This window comes from Oculina patagonica, chromosome 12 (assembly GCF_052425735.1).
Source record: "Oculina patagonica isolate OP01 chromosome 12, crgOcupat, whole genome shotgun sequence".
Classification (NCBI taxonomy): domain Eukaryota; kingdom Metazoa; phylum Cnidaria; class Anthozoa; order Scleractinia; family Oculinidae; genus Oculina; species Oculina patagonica.
Genome location: NC_135769.1, coordinates 15,544,675 through 15,567,863, shown reverse-complemented (window position 1 = coordinate 15,567,863; position 23,189 = coordinate 15,544,675). Strand labels below are relative to the sequence as shown.

The window sequence follows — 23,189 nt, the reverse complement described above, 5'->3', positions numbered from 1 at the left end:
ATATATGGGCTATGGTTTCGGAAAATGCTCGGAAACAGTTTGTATGGCCTTTGAACAACACTCTAGCCTGCATAGCAGGCGTCTGTGTACTTTTTTTTAGCGCATTTAAAAGAGTGCACGGTTGCGAGAAGGCCCTTTTCAAACGTTTGGGCGCACATACCTGTAAAGGTCTTTTGGGCGAGTACCCCTCCCCCCCCCCACAGGACGTTTATTTATCCACCAAAAATTCAAATTAATGTGAAACAAAAAGTATTTTCTGGAATAGGGCGATAGACTGAGTATAGATTTAAGTTTTTCACTTAAAGCCATAATTTCTATTTTGCTTGTCAGATTTACAAGTAGAATTTCAAATTTTCTTCAGGGGAGGTGTGGGGGGGGTGTGGGCACAGTATACCTCTCCGCACTAAACTTCCCCCAGCCTCTTCCCACTCTAAAACCTACTCCTAACTTAAACCAGTAGTACTTAAAAGTTTCAAACTTAACCATTAGAACCAGCTACCCTCCAAAAGGGAATACATCAACAACTCCAAAAGTAAAACACACAAGATACATTTGTACTTTATTTATGTACATAAAATAAAATGGACCTTTTTCAAAAAAGCTTTTTAAAATAGTTGTTTCTTTTTACTAAAATTAATCTCAAAAGACAAACTAAAATTTCAACACATGCAGAAGCTTTTCATTCATATATTATAACAGCTGACCATAATTTTGATAAACTACCTGGAATAAGAAAAAATGTACATTTATACAGAGTTAAAAATACTCTTCCCCTCAACGAATAATCATGGCAGACTCAAAAATAGTACTTTTTACACAAAATAATTATAGGCAGTAACAATTGAAAGTAGCTGTTGAAACTTGAAATCATCAGCACATCCTGTAACAGAAAAAAAAGTAAAAGTTATAAAAAGTGTAAAATAAACTACCGGTAACTATATGTCACTGTTTCTTGTGGGATGGTTTCTGGGGACAAAACAAAAGATGAAAAGTTGACGAGAAGACACACTGTCCCCACTTATGGTCCCCAAATATTTGCTCAGTTTTTGTCTGAAAATGGGTTATAAATTTTACAATTGGTCTGAAATTGGGTATGGTGTTGCATATAGAAACTTGACTGAACTTCAAACAAACCCTCAAATAATTTTTCCCCTGTCCAGGTAAAAAAAATAGCATTCCATAATCTGATTTTTCTTGGTCCACCTAAGAACCTGGGAATGTCTATGGTACCCTTGCATAATTTACACTAAGTTATTTGTGTTTGTTCTATAATCACTATGCATTTTTTGTCATTCAATTGTTCATAAGTATTCATTTAATTTTATTATTTATTTAACATGGAAATATATTTGCTAGTTTTCAGGCACTCCATGGCAAAAAAGGGAAGTACAGAAAATCATAAATATAAAAACAAAATACCGGTAATATATGACATCTATTAAAATTGTATGCAGTTCAGGAAATATCCAAACCTACCCCAAGGAAGGTCATTGGAAATTCTCAGGGCGCGGGGAGTTTCAAAAGTCAAAACTTTTACTAAATTGTATTTTCCAGAGAGGAGGGGGTTTCTAAGTAATAAAACTTTTGTGAGGGGAGTATGGATATTTTCTGGAGCAACACATTGTTAAATTTTATTCAGGGGCCAATTTAGGGGCAGGGTGCAGGAGGTGCACATCTTCCCCCTCCTGAGATGACTTGCAGCTTTCTATTAAATACAACTGGTAATTCTGCAAAAAAAAAATTAGTTACACCATTCCATTAGTGCTAGGGTACCCTAGCAAGGGGGTTAGAAGATAGCCCGGGTTTACAAGCAAAAATTCACAGGTAGGGTAACCCTATACTACCCGGGTCAACTTACACCGGTTACGCTTCAGTTAACCTTGTAAATATAGCATGTAACGGGTAATAATCTTAGCTCCAAAACCAATTTTCATTTTAGTTACGCAGTTTATCAGTTCCAGTAAAATCATATTTCAATTTCCAAGCTCATTAACGTCCCAAGCACAATTTTTTTATAGTTGGAACGCGTTTGACGGAGAAACTATAAATACCGTATTTATTCGATTAAGCGCCCAACCTCCAATAAGCGCCCACCCTGAATAAGCGCCCACCCTATAGGTAGAAAAAAGTTAATAAGCGCCCAGCCTCGAATAAGCGCCCACCCCCAGTAAAAAAATTGACCTGCACGAGAGGAGTAAAATTAACGTGTGAAATTGACTAAGTACTACCAAGAGACTATCCCGAAGAGCAAGCTCTCTCAATAATTTACAGTTACTTAATTTCAAGGATCAGTAAAAATTCAGCTTTTGGACATCTTCATGTTCTGTTATTATCTACTTTTTTCTTGCAAAATAAGCGTACTACTTGCTAAAAATGGTGAAAATTTAATAAGCACCCAGCCTCGAATTAGCGCCCACCTCGAATAAGCGCCCACTCTCAAGGTCTAAAAATTTAATAAGCGCCCAGGGCGCTTAAACGAATAAATACAGTAGTTATGTTATGGAATAACCTCACATATGCAGCCGCGCCAACCATTTTACCACAAACTTTGTCGTAAGAAGCTGTTATTCGAAAGTAATTCCGTTCCAGAGCAAAAATACGACAAATTGTGAAGGAACACGATGTTTCTTGGTCACAATTCGCTGTTTTTGTCGGCATTTTTAAACATATTTAGCTTCTTGGAGCCAAAATAAAGTTGTCCCGGGTAGGCGAGTTATCCCTAGCAGAGCGTTTATAAGGCGCTAGGGTTACCCTGGCGCTAGGGTAACCCTAGCGCTCAGCTAGGGTTACCCTAGTGCTAGGGTAACCCTAGCTGCCTTGTAAACACGTTGATGAAAAAAAGAAGAAATGTGGGAGTTCTAGGGTAACCCTCCTGCTAGGGTAACCCTAGCACTAGGGTTACCCTACCTGCTTGTAAACAGACCCTAAGGAAAATCCTGGATCTGCCAGTATTTTTTGTGTTAAATATCATGGAAACCATTTGTAACAGTTGAAAATGTTTTAGGTCTCTCAGCAATTTATAGTTTTAATAAACCATACAGTAAACAATTACATTTTGAGAAAGTGAAGTGTGAAATCAATTCCCTAATTATAAAATTAAAGGGAAGCACACGGTATTTATTTCAATTGCCCATAATTAACTGTGGTTAAATTCTGACCACAAAAAGAAGAGCTACTTGCCTGTCTTTTATCCTCTTAGTCATCTTCATCGTCGTCACATTCAGGACAGAAAATACTAAACTCGTCTAAGAATTCGGCTAAATTTTTCCCCAGTTGTCCACCAATGTAGATACACGGAGCCAAAACAAGCAGTAATTTCGTGGCCCCTATCCTTGTCGAGGTCGGTTCTTGCTTTATGTGACTTGAGCTTGAAAGTAATGCAGTTCTCGTCAGATGTGGCGATTCATAAAACAGAACATTGCGTGCTCTTGAGAGAGTTTGTCTGATGCAAATTGCAATCATTATTCCGGCTGGCATGCACTTCTCCCGGTTGAGTACAGTTGAGAAGGACGTCCGACAAAGGCTTTCTAGATTTCTCAGTTCTCTAAAATGACTACGATAAAGAGTTTAGACGAGACAACAACGGTCTAATTTCAAGAATTTAGCCGTCCAGCGGAGTTTGAGGGCGTTGCAATTGAGAAAAGAATTTAAATTGGCAGCAACAACAATATTCCTCCTCAGTGTAATGTCTGTGACATTCCCGCGGGATTTACCCGGGTCAATGACACCAACCGAATGTTTTCCGATTACTTCTCGAAGACGTCTCGTCGTCCTTCGTCATCCTTCGACGCTTTTCCGGCTACAAATATTCCCAAGGATCCTTGCGGGGTGGAATTGCTTCGTCTCGTGCATCATCTTTGGTCTGAGTTTTCCTGTCGCAACGGGTTTTTCTTTAGTAATAGTTTATAGTTTTGGAGCATTTCAATTGTTTGGTAGTTTTCGTTGTTTATTTTTCTTTCCCTGTTCGTTTTTCTTTTCGTGAAGCTAGAAATTTTTGCGTATAACTAAACCTTACTAGAATGTCTAGCTGACTCGGGTATCTTGTCGGACGACATTTTGGCCATTTGGCTCAACGTTTTCGTTTTCAGTTCGAATTTAGATAGTATAGCCTAATGTCTTGTATTCACTACAAGTTTCGAAGTGCTCTAGAATATGACACAATTACATTCGACGGACTTTCAATCTCGCTGGCCGACCTCAAACAGTCTATTATCACACAGAAGAAATTCGGAAAAAACACCGACTTCGACTTGGAAGTTACAAATGCTCAAACGAAGGAAGGTGAGCTATTCTTTGTACATTCTTGTTTCCTTGTGAAGTATATTCATCCATTAAAGGGTATTGTTTTCAAATGTAGTTGGGTAAACGCTTTTTTCTGCCATTTTGTAGTTCTATTTGAATGTGAATGAAGTGGCCAGCTTTTATACTCCTGTTGAGAGTACGTATGGCCGAGTTCTATTGGGATCAACACAACATGTTGGGTTTTTTCAAAATAAAGATCAATACAAAAATGAAACGTTTTTAGTTGTGCCAGGTAAGCTCTTTGAAATGGCGTCGGATTAAACGGTTGATGGGGTTGAAATGTCCCTCTTTAATCAATTGAGCAGAAAAGTTTTTCCTACTAGAAAACAAAAAACTGAACCAACCCAACCAACAAAAACAATTGATCCCAATAGAACATGACCTAATAGTAGTAAACTGTTTCAAAGACCCAAGAAAATACTAGAAAATTATGTTGTGTTTCAGTCCTTGGTGCAATTTGGTATTTCCCTTTGTTCTATATTTCATTATCATATAATCATTACCATACACAAAAACAAAGGAAAATACCAAATCATACCATTAGGGTAAACATGAACCACAAAATATATAAAACAGTTGACAGTTGATAAATGTCATAAATATGTTATGAAGTCTTTTAAGCTTCAGGTACCCTTTGGTTCCTTGTATTTTTATGCATACTCTGAAGATATTTTTAAATTTTGAAAAAAAAGAGCAAAATGCCAATACAGCTGCACTGTGTATTGTTGGGTTACAAAATGTTTTGGGGCAAGCTGATAGTATGATTCACTGGTCCATATCGGGTCACTTTCCCTTACCCAAGTTAAGTTAAAGCCCCCCCCCCCCCCCCCCCCCCCAAAAAAAAAAAAACAACTTTTTTGGATTTGTTCCCAATTTGCCAAATGATTGTTTGAAATCAAATATCAAACACCTTGGTTGAACTAACAACTTTGAAGTTTATTGTTGCTATTAAATTCAGCTGGCTCTTGACTGAAAATGTCATTGTTGTATTGGTACTGTTATCTGGTTTCACGGTCTTTCCCAGCTGGCTTGTAGCTACACTCTGAGACAGATAAAATACCTTTCCAGGTGTATTTCAGTCAAGAAAATAATTAATTATTTTGTCAAAGATACTGAAAGGCAGGCACATGGATTATCCAAAATTTAGCTGCTGGTAATACTGTGTCCAAATTGCTGCTACCTGGCCTATCATGAACCCCCTGAATTGCTAGACTTTTTTCTGTAGAAAGTATCTGAAACTTCCATTTTCCATTTTTTTAAGCCTACAGCTGTAATGATCTTAGGTGCAAATTCAATGGTTGATATAATAATCTTTTATTTTCCCTTCTGGCAGAGTACAAAGATGAGATGACAATGATACCTAAGAACTCCTCTGTGGTTGTGCGCCGCATTCCAGTTGGAACAAAAAGCAAAGCCCAACTGGCAGCGTAAGTGTGGACACTTCTTGTAATGAAGTTCTACGTATTTAACAAATGTTCAGGGCCAGCGTAAGTGTGGACACTTCTTTATGAGTCTAAGTATCAACAAATGTTCAGGGCCAGGTTTTTCGAAGTATGATTAAGTTTGTCCAGGATTAGCATGAATTTGATTTCAGTGTTTTGACTTTTCAGGGAGGACTTCTGTTTATATATTTTCTGTCCTCCAGTTTTGGCATCAAGTACTGGTTATCTGAAACTCCACAAAACATAAGCAATAAAAACACTTCTATTCAAGAGAGATTAAACCCTTGGTTAAACTTTAATCCTAGGCTAGTATTTAAATCGGTTTTTGAACAACCCAGCTCTGGACTTATTTTTCAACACATTTTTCAAATAATAACTAGAGGCAATTATTCAATAGCTCCCTTATATCTTCCTTTTGAAGTGAAGGAACTTGTAATTCATTTGGGTCTATGAAGCTTTAAGGTCTCCGCACATGTGGGGACATGTCGCAGGGACATGTTGCAGCAACATGTAGCAGCGACAAAATCATGTGTTGTTCACACTGAGGGGACATGTAGCAGGGACGATTTTGCGGCAGTTTTGTCCCTGCAACATGTTGCACGGATTTCAACTCGTTGGACTGCGTGTAACATGTTGCAGGGACAAAATGTTGCAAGAATCCGTGTTGCACGCGCCAAAAATGATCAGCACACACGAGGGGACATGTCGCTGCGACGTGTCCCCGCTACATTTTCTTGTGTGTGTACACATTGTGATTTTGTCGCTGCTACATGTCCCCGCTACACGTCCCTGTTACGTGTCCTCTCAGTGTTAATAACACAAAATTTTGTTCCTGCTTCATGTTGCTGCAACATCTCCCTGCGTCTTGACCCCACATGTGCGGAGACCTTTAAGTTAACAAATTCATTTTCATCTCATATTGGAATGTTGATTATATATTTCAGGGAAAGAGCTACTCCTTTTTCAAGTGGGGAGCAGAAAACAGTATGTACATGGTTGAAGAATAATTTGTGTGATCAAATTAAACCTATCGCTGTTTAAAATTGTTGTAAATTGTAGTTTGTATTGAGTTTATATTAATTAGCTTGCAATTTAAAAGGAATGCTGTCTTCTTTTAATCATGACTTCAAGAAATGCAAAAAAACATAGTAAGATTCTAGGAAAATAGTAATAATTGTTTGATTTTGAAGAAAAGAATTGATCAAACAATATGAAGCTCGATTTCAATAATAAATAGGAAAAAATCTGCAAATATGGTGCTCAGCATGGGTTGACTAAAATTTGGCAAAATGATTACTTTCTGTGTTCATTTAGAATTCATAGTTATTAAGCCCATACAATAAGGAAACACGTTTGTTATAATTTAAAAAAACAAATACCAGTTGACAGTGCTCCTTCAAGTCTGGTTTGCATGTCAGGAAAGTCCTTCGCAATCAGGGATTTGTTTTTCTGGATGGTCCCAGATGTTTCCAATACCTTGCACTTGCACTATGGAGAGCACAATTCTAATTTGTAAGCTGCTTCTTCTTTTGGTACCATCCAAGAATACCATGATTGTAGTTGTCATTGGTCAGGAATAATCGCTGACTTTGGGGTACATCAGCAAAATACTGTAGAAATTCTCTCTCTTTCCCATTCCTCCTCAACTTTCCCAGTTGTTTAGCGGCATCTAGATCATTGTGTTTTCATTAGTCAGGGATACCTGGGACAGCTGGGTGACAACACAATCTTTGATTGTTTGGGGTTTTCCTGACATACAAAAACCAGCCCTTGCTGGAAATGAATGTGCTTTAATTTTTAAACTGAGATACTAAGTTTGGTGCTTGTGTTTTCCTTTCTGCATTTTCTAAGAGTTTGAGTTTCTTTGAAACTATAAAAGGTTATTCCAGCTTAGTATACCAGTGTTGTTTAATATTATATTTTGGGGCGATAAAGTAAAGGAATTTGTGGATGAGCTGGTCTCTCCTTTATTACTCTTCATAGTAATAGTTGTGGGATTACAGATTTGTGTTAGATGTTTTGGCTTGTACAGGGAGTATAGTATGGGGTGGGTATTTAAAATTTTAAAGCAATCTTGTTTTAAAGCTAAAGGAAACATCTGAATCTCAAATAAATATACATAATTTTTTACTAAAGATGCTTTAAAGTAAATATGAAACCTGCAACCATTGCATGTACTAAATACGTTGTCTTTCTTTTAGCTTTGACTTGACAACAATAAATATTTTATTACACTTGAAAAAGATTTGATTTTGAGTGTAGATGTTTAAGGTTATACTTGCAAATGGACAATTCAGTCACAGAACTCTTCTTCAGTTTATGTCAGAACTTAACATATTCCCAGTTTGTCTGGGCAAGAGATCAGAACTTTTATTCTTGCCACATTGTCTCAAGGACAGTCGGAAATATGGAAAGATACATCCACTATTGAGTGTTTTTTCCTTGCAATAAATGTCTTTACCCATATTCAAGTTGGATATTTGCTCCTTTGATTATTTGGGGCACTCTATGTGATCTTCATTAGTGATGTATGCTGAAGCTGCCCGAATTATTATAATGTGGATTACAGCAACGAAACTGCAAAGCAAGCCATCGGTGATAGCTATGATAATTATGGATTATCTCTCTTCAAAGTTCAAAGTGGAATTTACCAGCAGCAATTCCAAGCTCATGTGCATGCGTGTGGAAAATTTGGGATATCATATTCTGATACATTGTATATCAGTAACATCTTCAAGATCATGGTATATCATATGGTAGAAAAAATGAAAGCTTTGGAGAAGAAGGAGGCTCATTGGTTCGGAAAAACTAGCGCCTTCGAGATAACGTTATTACATAAATCACAACATACACCAGGAGGGGCTGATAGCACCAAAATACCAAGTTCAACTTTATCTTTTGAATGTTCAACCTCTTCCAGCAAGCAAGGAAGTTACTTAACCATAATATTCTACAGTGCACTCAGTTTTATAAGAGAAGTCACCTCAAATAGATTGCTACAATGGATCGTTACACCTGCTGTCAGTGTTACATGCATAGCGGCTTTCTATGGACATTTATCTTTCCACATGCTAAACAAACAAGACGGATTGAAATCAGCAAATCACAACCCACTAGCATGACCTTCTGAACTTGTGGGCTGGTTTGATTTAAACCAACACTTGTATGCATCAGTTTTGCTTGGCTAATTTCAAGCAGCACTTTAAAAGAAACTGTTGAAAGATGGATGTAGAAAGATAGCTATGCACGTAACACTGAAAGCGGGTGTAATCAAGGCTTCATTCAGGATTACGTACCCTGCAAGTTGAGCTACTCTGTTTCACCAACGTCTGAAACAAAACTTGTTAAACTTAATTTTATCCACCCATTTTGTGAAGGAAAGTGCTGTTCTGCAACTGCTGACATGGCCTAGAAACAGAACATTATCTGAGCAACACAGACTGGAACTGCATTACACTACCTTCATTTGCTTACTTTATATGTACCGGTATATGTAAACTACCTATCCAGTGGCAGCATGTGAAGAAAGTCCTGTCCCATATCCCAGGGCTAGTGGGTTTCATCCAACACTTGGCTGATGTGCAAGTAACATTTTGGACATTTTTGTTGGCAGATTAAGTAAGGCCACTGAAAAATGTATTCTTGCTAGCACACAATGGTTCCAACTTGCCCAAAGGGCAACCTGGAAATTGCATTTTCTTTGCACCCTGCAGTGGGCACTGTGAATAATTGCCATGGTTCAGTTGAACTTTTAAAATGTGAGTAAAAAAATCAAAAGCCCTCTGGAAAAATGAAAGTATATTCTCATTTTAAGGTGAAAAATTGTCAGTCAACTTTGTGTTACATGCTAAATTTCCCTTCTACCAGGATCAAAACCATTGTAAAACATCAAGGGGAATACTGGTTTTTATGCCAAAACAGACAGACAGGCAGACAGACAGACGAGCAAACATGGTTACACAAAGTAACACTGTTACATGTATTTTTATGTATGTGCTAGTTGATCAGTTACATACACCTTATTCATAAATGGCGGAACGCGCGGAAGAGTTTGGGCCGAGTACATGAAAGCGAGGCTAGTGAGGCTTCGGCTTCGAACCAAAACAAAGAAAAGTATGAGAGCGATTCTTGGCTGTTGCTGACTACCATTGGAATCCCTGGACTGTCCCTGGTTTGACAACTGTATATACGGTCGTATGGATGCGAAGTCAACACAAATCATGGAAAAATTTTGTCACAAAACCGCACCGATCTTCTTGACCTCTTCCCTGCCTTGTGTACTGTTGCTATCCGTATTGCTGTAGTTTCGTTTTAATGGAAGACTTTGTAAGCTGGCAAAAAGGCAGAGGATAATAGATATTATAGAGACTATATTTTGCACGTCTCTGGATATGAAAATTAAAAAAAAATCGCCAACATTGTGCGACTAGCGACAGGTTAAAAATATTTCAGTTCAGTCTATCGTTTAACAAAACTTGCACTCACTAACCTCGGCATTCTAACCCGAGCATTCAAATGTATACACAATTTAAGAATCACAAATGGATCAGTATATATGGACAAAAAAAATAGCAAGAGGATTTGGCATCAAAGAAGTGCTTAAATTCTGAATTCAGCAAATCAGATCGAAACATTTAATATTGCAAGAATCTTACCGTTCGCTGTAAAATTTATTTCAATTTGAAAAGTTTAGAATTTAAGACGGAATCCACTAGCAAGTCGAGTAATATTTATTAAAGTTGGACAAAAATCAATTTCCAGAATAATTTAAATCCTATTGCGTTATTTTCTACCCTTAACTAAAAGGTAAAGATGTAAGTAATTATCCGTGATAACACCAACAACAATTTCTTATCAGAGTCTGAGAAAATGAATTTAAAAGTTCACAAGGTATAGGAAAAATCTACGTGTAGCCATTTTGTAAATTGTCTTAGCGATTCAGTGGAATTCAGCGGAACTTCAAAATGTGTTTCGATGTGTGGTGTTGTTAGAAAAGATTTCTTTTGATAAGATATTTGAAGCAGTAACAAAAAGTTTGCAATAAGGTGGAAATAATTCTGGTACAAAATTTCTTATCCGGTCTGAGAAAATGATATTTAAAGTTCACAAGCTATGGGCAAAAGCTTACATCTTTTAAGCGATTCAGTGGAATTCAGCGGAACTTCAAAATGTGTTTTCGTGTGTGGTGTTGTTAGAAAAGATTTCTTTCGATAAGATATTTGATGCAGTAACACAAAAGCTTGCAATCAGGTGTAAATAGTTTTGGTACATAATTTTGTCCAATAACTACTCGAAGTCCTGGCGGATTTCCTCTTAAAAGCTCGCTCTTTATACGCTTTATACGCTCTTTATATTTCTACTTTCCTTGGCTTTACTTATTCTAAAATTGAGGGATTTGTTACAAGCAATGTCTATAAAGAATGGTCAACCTACTGTGAACAACAGTTTAGCTTATTAATGTGTTCGAAGGCAAAATACTCAAGAAACCTATATAATCAAGATTTTTGCTTACCGTATAGAGAGACGTGTTAATTTTTTTAACAAGCTCCATAGTCTTTTCTATATCGTGTTTCTTTCCTCTGCCTTCCTGCAAGCTTCTAGGGTCTTCGAAAGGAAACTGGAAAGTTGTCTGGATTACAACTGTACACGAGCAGGCAGTAAAGAGACTCAGTGAGGATCGATGTGGTTTTCCGATGAAATTTTTTCCATGATTTGTGTTGAATTCGAAACCACACGGCCAAATCTGCAGTTGACAAACCAGGGATTTCAAGGGCAGTCATCAAAACCTAAGCATCGCTTTCTAACCGACGAGATATTTCAAGAATGATCAAATACTACTTCAATCCGCCATACTTTTCTTTGTTTTGGTTTGAAGCCGAAGCCTCACTAGCCTCGCCTTCATGTACTCGGCCCAAACTCTTCCGCGCGTTCCGCCATTTATGAATAAGGTATATAATGCTTCACAAATCATTTTAACATGCAAAGGCACATAAGTGCAAGTTCTGTTGCATTAAGACAGTAATCACGGCAACCAGATTGCCAAATGCTTAGTAACAAGTGCATGTAAAATAAGTTTGAATTCCTAAAACAAGCTTGAAATTGTGTGAGGTGTGTTTTGTGCTTTTAAAAGGAAACAGGAATACAATAGATCAGATTGCAACTTTAATATTATTCTTTCACAACTACTTGGTGAATAACATTGTATGCATGTTCTTGGAGAGAGTTAGGAATGTCAGTACTTTTCAGAGAAAAACTCTGGACACTTAAAGATTATATTTCTAAAAATGATCCAACTGTGGTGAAAGACAATATTTGTACTCCAAGAAGATAGTATTATTAATTGACTTCCTTCTGTCATCTTTACAGTTGTTTGTGTGCCTTGCATGGCACCACCGTTTGCATTGATAAGTGACTTCAGAAATCTAAACACGTGCAGAAACGTTTCCAAGATTTCTACCAATCAAAGTTTGACGGTCAACTAGTGAATATAGGTTGTTTTTACCAAATAATGTTGTTAACTTTGGCAGGAAACGCAGAATGGGACTTTATTGCTCTAACTCTCTCACACTTATGAGAGGTTTAAAATCGGAGCAAGCTTTGAAAATTTTTAAGCTTGAAGGAGTTCAAGCAGAAAGTATAACAGACTGTAACCTGTGCGCAGACGTCTTCTAGTTCATTTGCAAATGAAATGAAACTCTTTGTTTTTTAAGAGTGCAGGGTTGTATAAAATTATTGATGCTTGTATTCTCTTATTGATGGTTGTTCCTTTTCACCTCTGTTTACCAAGAGTGGTTTCCAAGATTATCAAGTTATAAAAGCCAACAAGTTGAGCAAGGTAAAATATGCTTCTCTTAGCTAACTATAGTCAGTGGACTTTATAAAAAAATAAATTGTCACTGCTCCCTGTGCTGTTTGGCATTGCGAGGAGGAGGACCACAGGTGGGTAGAAAACAACAACCGCTATACAGGTAAATGGTGCTTTGTGAACAGTCGTTTCTATTACAGATGTGTTGGTTCTTACTTAGTGATTACATGAAGGAAAACAATACCTCATAAGAGGGTCCAAAATATGCTTTTAAATCCTGCCTCTCGCCACCCTTTTTGGTATTTCCCCCTCTTTCACACCTTAAAATCTTCATCCCGATCCTGCCTACTTATTAACAGGTGTATTTCTGCTGACAAGTCAATTTATTGAATATACTTTTCCTCGTAAGAATGCAAGCTACTTACACTTTTATCATATGAAAACAAGGGATTATCGCTCATTGATCACTGGAAATGTAGACAAGTCATACTAGTACAAGCTATAATTAATACTATAAAAATGGGTGGTACAACTTGCCCTGCTACTTTTCACAGTCAATCATATTTTGCATAGTAAACAAATGTACATGTAAGACAAATTTTATTATTTATTTAAGTTGAAACCTGATCGTCATGGGATCAATAATCATCTGTCAACAAAGATCATGTCAACTGAGGTCATGTTATTTGCCATTTTTGATCCAGCATCTTGCCACCAATTTCAAAACATCCAACATCCCGCCTACGAAAACAAAACGCATCCCATTCCCACCAAGATTACTTTATTCTGTATCATGCCCCTAAAATTTCTAGTATCCCTCATCCTGCCTTGATTTGAAGCCTCGTCCTGCATCCTGTCAAACCTATTCTGGACCCTCTGATAATGTAAAGAATTATTTCAATTAATTCTGCAACCCCTGCCTTGCCAACCCTCTCTCCACCATTGATCCCACTCCTTCCCATCTCCTTTTCTTTAAAAATAATTACCTTATTTGAATATTTCCATCCATTGTTGAAAGATACAATCGAACACCAGTAATTTTATAACCTCAGGACATTTTGTATCTTCCAATTCTTTCCACATCACAAAAACCGTGCAGACACATTGTTGATGCATGCAAGGTGCATGGAAACATTCATTTGCCCACTAATGTTGGTTTTTCTGGAATTGAATTTACCAAGAAATTCTCCCGGCTGTTTCTCATTCATTGTTGCGACGGAGAAACGTTTGCTTGCAAATGCTTGCTTGTGGATAATTTTATTTTTGGTTTCCAAACTCCATTAACCACTCCCACTGTGTGAGTCTGGGAGTCTAAATTTCAAGCCCTGTAGGTAACAAACAACTAATTTTTTCCTTGATTCAAGTATTCCTTAATTTCACATTTTTGGTGCTTGCTTGGTTTAAATTCCAAAATATCAGACTTGATTCTAGAACCATTTGGTATCAGCGTTGGGTTCATATAGCGTGGTGTACAGTGTTGCCCTTCCTTCCTAGGTGACAGACTTGGCTAACGCTGATGCATCAGAAGAGGATAAGCTGAAGGCCATGATGAAACAGTCTGGAGAGGATTGGGACCCTTCACAGTAAGGATTAAAAAAGATTATTAGGCTCTTTTGTCTGTAAATTCTAATCTTTTTGACTGGAGTGACACCAACCTGTTGGGTAGTGTGTATTTCATGAAACAGACTTGATAACCCCATTCCAGGTTTTTATTTTGTCTGATCCAAACTTTTCGAACACCTGGTAACAATGAGAATGAGAGGATCATATGTTTACTCATACAACTTACAGTAACACACTATGGCAGTTAGTGTTATTTTTCTTCGTTTGTCTACAGTTAAAATGTCCTCCAATTTTTTTTTAACAGATATGTGAGAGGCCGTCGACCTTATGCTCCTGGTGTGCCTGTCCCTCAGAGCTATGTATGTTACAGGTGTGGTAAACCAGGACACTTTATTAGGAACTGTCCCACCAATGGGGTGAGTGGAAGAAAGCCTACACTTATAAACTGTGGAATTTGAACTGGCATAACTTTTTATGTTGTGACATTTAGCACAATTTGCAAGTAGAAAATGATCCTCACTACTATTAATATTTTATCTCATTTTTCCAAACAAAGTAGGTATTATTGTTCTTTAGATCTGATTCGTGTTGGTTGCCTTAGAATATTTCTCGTTTTTTTTTTAATAAGAATTATTACTGAAAATGGAGCTACAGACAAACCCTGCTTTACAGACACCTGCTTAATCCTCTGAAACAACTCTGTCAATACAGACACTTTCTCTGGTCCCCATGATGTCTGTATAAACAGAGTATGACAGTAACTTTCAATACATTTTGTCAATCCTTTATTAAGGATAACAGATTTGATGTTCCAAAGGTGAAACGCACAACAGGTATCCCTCGCACTTTTCTGGGCACAGTAGAGGACAGGTCATCACCACCAACATTAAACAGGTCATCACCATCAACTACATCAACTAAAGAGTGAGTCATTTGAATTGGAAAAATGAATTCAACAGGATGTAATTTTGCAAAGTTTTTTTTTCACAAGTTCAGTTTAGAAATTAAAATCTGGGTACATGTATATCTTCCAAGTATCAAAGCAAAAAAAATAATAATTTGGATTAATGATGTTGCAGAGAGGATGCTAAAGCCAAAGGAAAGGAGAAAGTCACAGAGACTGCTGGCAGGAAAGTTCCATCAGAGCTTAGATGTCCCATGTGCAACAATTTACTGACAGATGCTGTGCTGATTCCCTGTTGTGGAACAAGTTACTGTGATGATTGTAAGTTGAATTGTGTTGCATGTGTTAGAGTGAAGTACTACAGCCTCTTATCACCTCCTAGCACTGTATAGATTAAAGTGTTATTCTTTCAATCTTTGATATTGGATTTTTTTTTATTTTAAGTGTGTAGAAGGACCATGCATGTTACAATGTAGTTCAAACATTTGACATCCTGATCTGTCAGATCTGAAAACAAAAATAACAACAACAACAAGCAAACATACAAACAAGGGATATTTGTTATCATGGAAGCTGTTAATTGCGTAAAGTATTTAAGTAGTTTTGTTTACTAGTGTTATGCTCACTTTTGTCAGGTATAAGAAACTACCTTTTGGAAAATGAGCTAGAATGTCCATCCTGTGGTGCAGAAAATGTTTCTCCTGATTCATTGGTAATCAACAAACAGCTTAGACAGGTAAACAATAAGTTTTTTCTTGGGTCAAATTTATTGTTTTTTTTAATTTCCTAGGTCTTTGCATGTCTTGCAGTCCTATAATGCTAGATATGTGTTTTACACATTGGTGCTTAGAGTCTAAATAGTGTTTCATTCTTTTCCATGTAAAGGCCGTTGATACATTTAAATATGCCAGACCAGCCAGTCCTTTTCCCAACCAGGCTGTGGTGGCAAAGAGTACAGCTGTTGGCAACAACACAGAGGTTAAACAACCCCAACCAGCAGCAAAGGTTGCAGCTGACAGGTAGAGAGACAATTCAAAGTAGAACTTTCATATCCTGACAAGTTAAGACTAGATGCTGCAAATTTGTCTCCTAGAGTGGCAGAACAGGGGTAAACCCTGGGTAAAACCCAGGCTTTGTACACAAGCTTCAATAAGGAGTTTTCAAGGCTTAAACACTCAGACCAGAATTGAGTCAAATCTGTTAACAAGAAGACAACTTATTTTCATGGAAATGTTCTCTTATCATTAGCTATAGTGTGTCCATAATCTAGCTTCTTGTTTGAAATTACACAGTTGCACTGTTACTTAACCACAGGGTTCGTACATGTCTTGAAAACCCTTGAATTTCAGGAGTTCAATTTCAAGGCCTTCAAAGTACTTGAAATTGTTTGTCCTTGTTTTTTTTTTATTGAATGTCAAAAGGCTTCAAGGCAATGAGAAGGCCTCCAAAGTAAGCGATTTTTTTAGTTCTTCAGCAAGCACAACAGCACAACAAACTGGAAACTGTTGCTGGGGATAAATTTCATAAAAAAGTCCTTGAAATTTCCAAGAAGGGTCCTGGAAAGTCCTTGAAAAGTCCTTGATTTTTGGCCTGAAAAAGTGTACGAACCCTGTAACCACAAGAAAGAAGGTGAAGGTGTAGAAAGTGTTAACAAGTTTGTCTTTCTTTGCAGTGCTGGTGAAAAGGCTGCGTCAGACAGTAAACCAATTGAAAATAAAGGTAATACCAAAGATCTTATTTTATACTTGTAAGGCCTTATTCTGCCAGAGGAGACTAAAGGATTCAGATGAATTTTAAACTTGTAGTTTGCAAAAGAAAATTTAATAATTTTGCATCATGATGTCGAGATGTTTTGTGAATATTTGTCAATGGTAAGGGTTTGTTCTTTTTTAGCAGTCAAACAAATAAACGATGCAGATAACAAGACAAAAGAAAGTTCTCCAAAGGTGAGTGCAGTCACTTATTATCCCCAGTTGCATTAGCCTTCTGTGTATACATTCATGTGTGTAAAGAATCTAACCTAGAGGCAATTAGCCAAATATTAAAGCCTGAAAAATGTTTCTTGAGTATATTTTTCCTATCTTGTATTCATGTTCTTATGTTAAATATTTACAATTTTGCCATTTACTTTAACACAGCCTGTCCAGCAAGTGCCAAGTCAGCCTAAACAAATCCGAGTCCACCACCGTGATGGTCCACCACAACAAGGTAAATTAGTAGTATATAGTGGCGCCCCGTAAGGCCCTATTCTCCCAGAGGAGTCATAAGGAAGCAGATGAGTGGCGCCCCGCTGTTGATAAAAGCATGCATGTGGTAAAACAATGTATGGTATATCCAACCTGGGTATTTTTTTCTTCAACAACAATGTATGGTATATCCAACCTGGGTATTTTTTTCAACCCTGTTATAAGTCAGCAGTTCTCGATCTAGAACCAAATACCAAGTTGTATGAAGGTTGTTGCCAAATTAAAACGTATTCTGAACCAAACCTGAAGACAGGCTGTATTTTTTAAGTTTGTTTATCCTCTTTTTCACTCACTGTAACTTCTTTGGTCGCCGTTTTTTCACCACTCCGACTGATGGCTGTCTTTCAGTTTTCCAGTTCTGTTTTACGTAACAAAACCGTGGTGGTCGAGCTGTGTTCTTAACTAAAAAATCTTTTTTAAGTGTATGGCAGTGCCCCAGTTAACTCGCAGCAGTTGTTAATCCCAACCATTAAAGCAGCAGTTGTTAATCCCAACTATTAAAGTATATATAACATAGCATGTTGTTTGATTCAGGTGCTGGTTTTCACCCTGGTGGAGCACCATTTGATCCTCGCAGAAGGCAAGGTGATTTCCTTCCAAGGTAAAGAATTTCATAACTTATGACTGCCTGTAAGACAGGGTCAGTTCTAAAGCTGATACAAGCAATCTCTGTAATGTTTTACCCCCGGTTTTGTATGTTTTTCAGTTGAGTTTTTTTCTTCCTATGCACAATAAAACCCCGGGGTGTCTTTCCCCATTCTCGGCATTGACTGTGCCATCATGACTCCTTAAAAGAGCACCTTAAAATTAGTAAAATTATAACCTTTGAAAGTTAGTCCTTGCTTAGATTTTTGCAAAATAATGTAGTTGCAGGTATAAAAAAAATGTTATGCGGACGTTTATTGGACGGTAAAAATGTCCACTCTGTAGGTCGTTTTCTTTCATGGTCGAGCAATAAAATGTTAAACCATGCCAACATAGATGTTTAATTGCTCACACTAAACCTGGTGATTTCTTGTTGCAGGGGTCCTCCTCGGGTACCTGAAATACGCCACGGAATATCTGAACCCATTATACCTCACGGACTTCCCCCAGAACACGTGCCCCGTGTCCCTGCTGTGAGGCCTGGTATGGGTGGCCCAGGTCCACCCATAAAGGTACCCAATTATGTGCCTGGCCCGATTGGAGGGATGCATGCAGTACCACCTGCTGCAGCTGTTCCCCGTATTCCTCCTGTCCCTACCCTGGTGGGGGCACCACTACCACACCACCCACCGTTTGGACCACCGATGTTTGACCCACTCCACCACCCTGCCGACTTACCCAGGTCTCTCACTCCACCTATATCTGAGAGAGAGTTTTACAAATTACAACAGAAACTTAAAGCAGCAAGGTAAATGAACAACCTACCTTTTGGTTATGACAAGTCAAGTGGATTATACTTCAATAGGATGAATTGTACCTGTGTTCAGATCCTCATTTATCTGAAACGGAAGCCTTGATAAGTAGATAGATCTGGAAGAAGGGCATTTCCTTGTGTATAGGGAGTACATGGTCAAACATGTCGACTGCACGTAATATTTTGGGTTAGTTGTCGCAGGTGAAATGTTCATCCTGAATTTTTTAGTATTTTGTTAGGCAGTTGTGTTTCTTTTGTTAACTTTACGTTGCTGTCTTGTGTAAGGCTTTTTCATCAACATAACTGGGTGGCTGACTATTGGCAAACTCGCAATGTGATTGGCTAAGCTAGTACCTGCTATGAATCGACATAAGGCCCATACAGGGCTTCAATAAATCAATTTAATCTCTATTAGACATTTATTAAATTAAACAATGAGTTACGCAAAAACAATTTTAGACTTCTTACTCTTGGTTTCTATCAACTTTGATAGTTGACTTTGGGCTTTCCTCTCCATCTATCAGCTGATATCAGCCCGCAGTCTAATTGTTTGTTAATGTCTCATATTTTAACAATTTCACGTTTTTATAGAACCAAGAAGAAGCGAGAACATTCTACAGCAACGTCTTCCTCACGTCCCAGAAAGGAGCCTAAGAAAGATGGTGGTAATTTCGACTTTGCCGACGAACTGTCAGAATACCGGAAACTTCAGAAAAACCGTCAACGTTTGCACTCACGGTCTTTGACTCCATCACGCTCATGGTCACGTTCCCCATCACGATCGCGGTCACGATCTTTTTCACGATCACGATCACGTTCCCGCTCACATTCATCTGCAAGTCCTGCGCGTTCACCCACGCCAGAGGGCTGGGACGAATCCAGATCTCCATCACCTACCCCGTCACGTGGTCAGAGTGGTGGCAACGCGTCCACAGAGGAGAAAAAACGGAAGCACAAGAAAAGAAAGAAGGAACAGAAGAGTAAAGGGCGTAAGAAACAAAAGACATCGCATAAAGAAGAACAACCTCCCACGGAACAGAAAGCAGAGACTGCTGTTGTTAAGGAGGAAGAGAAAAGCACGGAGAAAAAGAAGCATAAAAAGCAAAAGGAGAAAGCTAATGGCAAGGAAGAGGAGAGAGGCAAGCTGCAGGATGTTGGGAAAGAGAAGGATAAAAAGGAAGTTAAAGCCACTAAGGAGAAGGAGAAAACAAAGAAAAAAGACAAGGATAAGAAGAAGCTGAGTGATAAAGAGAAAGGGAAAGAGAAGGAGAATCTGAAAGAAAGTGAAAAGAAAGAAGAGAAAAAGAGGAAAGAGGGAAAAGAGAAAAAGAAGAAAAAGGATAAGGACAAGAAGGAGGAGTCATCTTCTGGAAAGAAGCGAAAGAGTAAAAAGAAACACAAGAAGCACAAACGACACAAGAAGGAAAAGTCCAAAGAGGAGAAAGCTGGTGGTGAAGATACGAGTGAAAGATTGGCCAAGGATGAAGCCGGTAACCCTGAAGATGAAAAAGACGAACAAAGAACCGATGAACAACAAGGTGAAAGCGACGAGGAAGAAAGTGGCAGTGAAGAAATAGAACAAGAAAGAATGGACGAGGAAGAGACGGGTGAAGAAAAAATGGACGAGGATGGAAGGGAGGAAAGTGGGAAAGAAAGTGATGACGATGATGAAAAGTTGCGAGGTAGTGACAGTGATGAAGAGAAAGGAGAGAATGAGATTGACGAGGAAAAGCTGTTAGGAAAAGAAAGTGAGGACGAAGAAGACCAAGAGTTTAAAACTGAAAAGAAATTGGGCGGAAATGGTGGTGACGATGAAGAGGAATTGCTTGGAAGTGATAAGGAGAATGAACAAGAGGCTGAAAGGAGTAAAGACAAGCTGGAAGTAGACGGAAGTGACGTTGAAGAAGACCAAGGGTTAAAAGGGAGCGAAGAGAAACAGCTTGAAAGCGGAAGTGACAAGGAAAATGAGCAAGAAGGTGGAAGGAATCGGGAGAAACAGGTGGGAGACGGAGGACATGAGACGGAAAGGCATAAAGATATCGGAGGAAAAATGGACAAAAGTGAAGAGACAGAGAACGAAAGCCGTGATAGTCACTTAGGAGAACCCACAAACGGTAATGAAGAAACAAATCATGCACACATAAGCGCCAAGACAGATGAAGAGAATGAGAGTAACAATGGAGAAAAACAGGAAAATGGAAATCATGAGGTAGAACAGTGAGAGAACGGATATAACTAGAAAACGAGAATCTAATTAAAGCATCGAGAAGAGTGAAGCGGTAACAATTTAATTGTTGCACTTGCTGGAAGAGATAAGATACGAAAATCGTAATGTTTCTGGTCTTTGAGTGTTTTAAAAAAAAAAGTCCATAAAGCTTAAAGCGGGATAATGGCTGTGCGCCAAGCGCTTGGCTAGCACCCTTTTAACCCCAAAGTCAACATACAAATTTTTCCAACTGGTCTACATACATTCCTTATGATACTAGTGGGAAGTATTTGATGTGTAGACGATTTCCCGTCAGTGATCAGTTCCTTTATTCCCATTACCTGTATGTTTGTTTTTGTCAGGAGAAATAAGTTGCTGATCACGCTCGGAGTTAAAGGGTTAAAAAAAGGAAACAAAGCTGATGTGTGTAGTAACCTAGAATTAGAGTGATTTTATTTAACCCGTGAAACAACATCTAACAATTAGTGCTAAATAGTGAAAACTAAACAAAAGAAAACAATGGAATAAGTGTCTAATAGTATCTATTTGAGTAGAAACTATTTCACGGTTGAAGTAAAATCACTCTATAATTTGATGTAACAAAAAATGTTCCAAAGTCATAGTTAATGGTCTCTAATTTCGTTGTAAAAACAAAAAAAAACACAGCAGAAATGTTTCCTATTGCGTTTATAATTTGTTGACATTTTGGTTTTCTTGTACGTATTTGTTAATAACGTTTGAATAAGAGGTAATAAAATTGTATTTATTTTGGTTAAGAAAGTAGTGTGTGCCTTTAGCTTGTTATGATTTTAAAGGAAACAAAGCTCGAATTTACTTAGTCTGAATTTCAGCCGACTCCTCTTGTGTTAATTTTAATCTTAAATTAATGCAGAATGCAAAATCGAGATTCTAGCGTGGTGGGTCCTGTCTGAGTACAATAGTTTTGACCATTTCCCTAAAACATCAACTTGAGGTGTTTTTGCATTTGCGTGTCCTTGCCGTTATGTCGCAACAGTCAGTCACATATGACTGACTGTTGCGACATCGTAAAACATGCATGTAGCTGGAGCAAAATAATATTTGATAATGAAAGAATATATTTTAATTCGCCTGAATACAAATTGTAGACCAGTTCTGTGTAACTAGATTTTATGACGGCAGTGCCGTAGCAAGGGGAGGGGGGGGGGGGGCGTGCCCCCCAGTTTTTTTCCCAAAAAGGAAAAACAGACCTGTATAAAATGTTGAAAATAAAATTTTATCTCCCGAGAGGTTTGAAACAATAACATTTGTACTTCTTTTCATTTTTTTAACGTACGTAGGGTGATGCACAACAATGTTAAACGGCCAAAAACTAAAACAAACCAGAAATTAAGACCAGAACGTACTATGATGACTCTGAAAGGTGAACATTTTGCTGGTTTCAAGATACATAGCCCGGGGGGGGTACTCAAAAAAGTTTTGTACGGGGAGGCTCCGCCCCGAGCTCTTACCCCTTACCCTTTTATATACCATTTTGCCAGAAATTGTACCCCTTTCATATACTTATTAATGAAAAAAGGTACCCCTTTCATATACCTGAAAGTCATGGTATAGACTTAAAACATGACGTTTTATTTTCATTTTCAAGTAGCGCTTAATAAATTGAAATAATACAGCCATAAGTTGCATCTGTTCGAAATATTTTGATTAAAAGCCCTTTCAAAAACCTAAATGACAGATTTCTATACCCTTTCGTATACCTAAACTTGTGAAATCCCTACCCTTTTATATACCTGGAGCCTGAAAAAGGTACCCCTTTCGGGCGGAGCCTCCCCGTATAGGCCATTATAGGGAGTACCCCCCCCCGGGATACATAGACAGTCGGTTTTCTATTTTATAATTGACGTTGCAAGTTTTATACTCTCGTCAGTGGTTTGCTGAGAGAGTGTAGGAAGTAAATAATTCGCGATTTGCGTAAATCACAAATAGCTCTTGGAGAACGCTGGACATAGTATTTCCAAGCTTCTAGATTTCAAAATTTTCTGAGGGGGCATGCCCCCAGACCCCCCTAGCGGCTCGCGCCTCCGGCGCTCACTTATTTTGCCCTTGCTACGGCACTGTGACGGTTTGAACACTTCGGAACTTAGAGCGGCGGTAATCGAGCCTAGAGAAGAACTTGCAAATAAATGACCGTGCGTTTTCATTATCACCATCACGCGTGCAAAAGTTTCCTGGTAGTTTTAATAAAGATATCGTCGATCACGGGAGACTGGTAAAAGTCAAACGACTGGATGAGGTTCGTTTTAGTGGAGACGACAACCTCGTTCCCAGGGCAAAGCCCTA

The 23,189-nt window shown here is 38.1% G+C and overlaps 1 protein-coding gene across 2 annotated transcripts; it reads left to right on the top strand.

The window, feature by feature from the left end:
- The first annotated feature begins 3,839 nt into the window (after positions 1-3,839).
- Positions 3,840-20,904, top strand: LOC144632863 (uncharacterized). 2 transcript variants are annotated; one of them, XM_078491612.1, is made up of 16 exons: positions 3,840-4,281; positions 5,636-5,729; positions 6,689-6,728; positions 12,532-12,579; positions 14,044-14,132; positions 14,417-14,528; positions 14,906-15,036; positions 15,192-15,337; positions 15,652-15,752; positions 15,902-16,035; positions 16,689-16,735; positions 16,913-16,962; positions 17,155-17,224; positions 17,797-17,863; positions 18,287-18,655; positions 19,253-20,904. In XM_078491612.1, exons 1-16 carry the CDS (start codon positions 4,113-4,115, stop codon positions 20,880-20,882), a joined length of 3,297 nt encoding a protein of 1,098 aa, XP_078347738.1. In that variant the 5' UTR covers positions 3,840-4,112; the 3' UTR covers positions 20,883-20,904. The 2 variants fall into 2 exon arrangements, with proteins under 2 accessions (XP_078347738.1, XP_078347737.1); XM_078491611.1 differs by having other exon boundaries at positions 16,910-16,962.
- Positions 20,905-23,189: the final 2,285 nt, after the last annotated feature.

Coding starts and splice junctions, on each gene's coding strand:
- LOC144632863 (XM_078491611.1), top strand. CDS start 4,113: ATGTCTTGTATTCACTACAAGTTTCGAAGTGCTCTAGAATATGACACA. Junction 4,282..5,635: donor AAATGCTCAAACGAAGGAAG/GTGAGCTATTCT, acceptor CCCTTCTGGCAG/AGTACAAAGATGAGATGACA. Junction 14,133..14,416: donor GAGGATTGGGACCCTTCACA/GTAAGGATTAAA, acceptor TTTTTTTAACAG/ATATGTGAGAGGCCGTCGAC.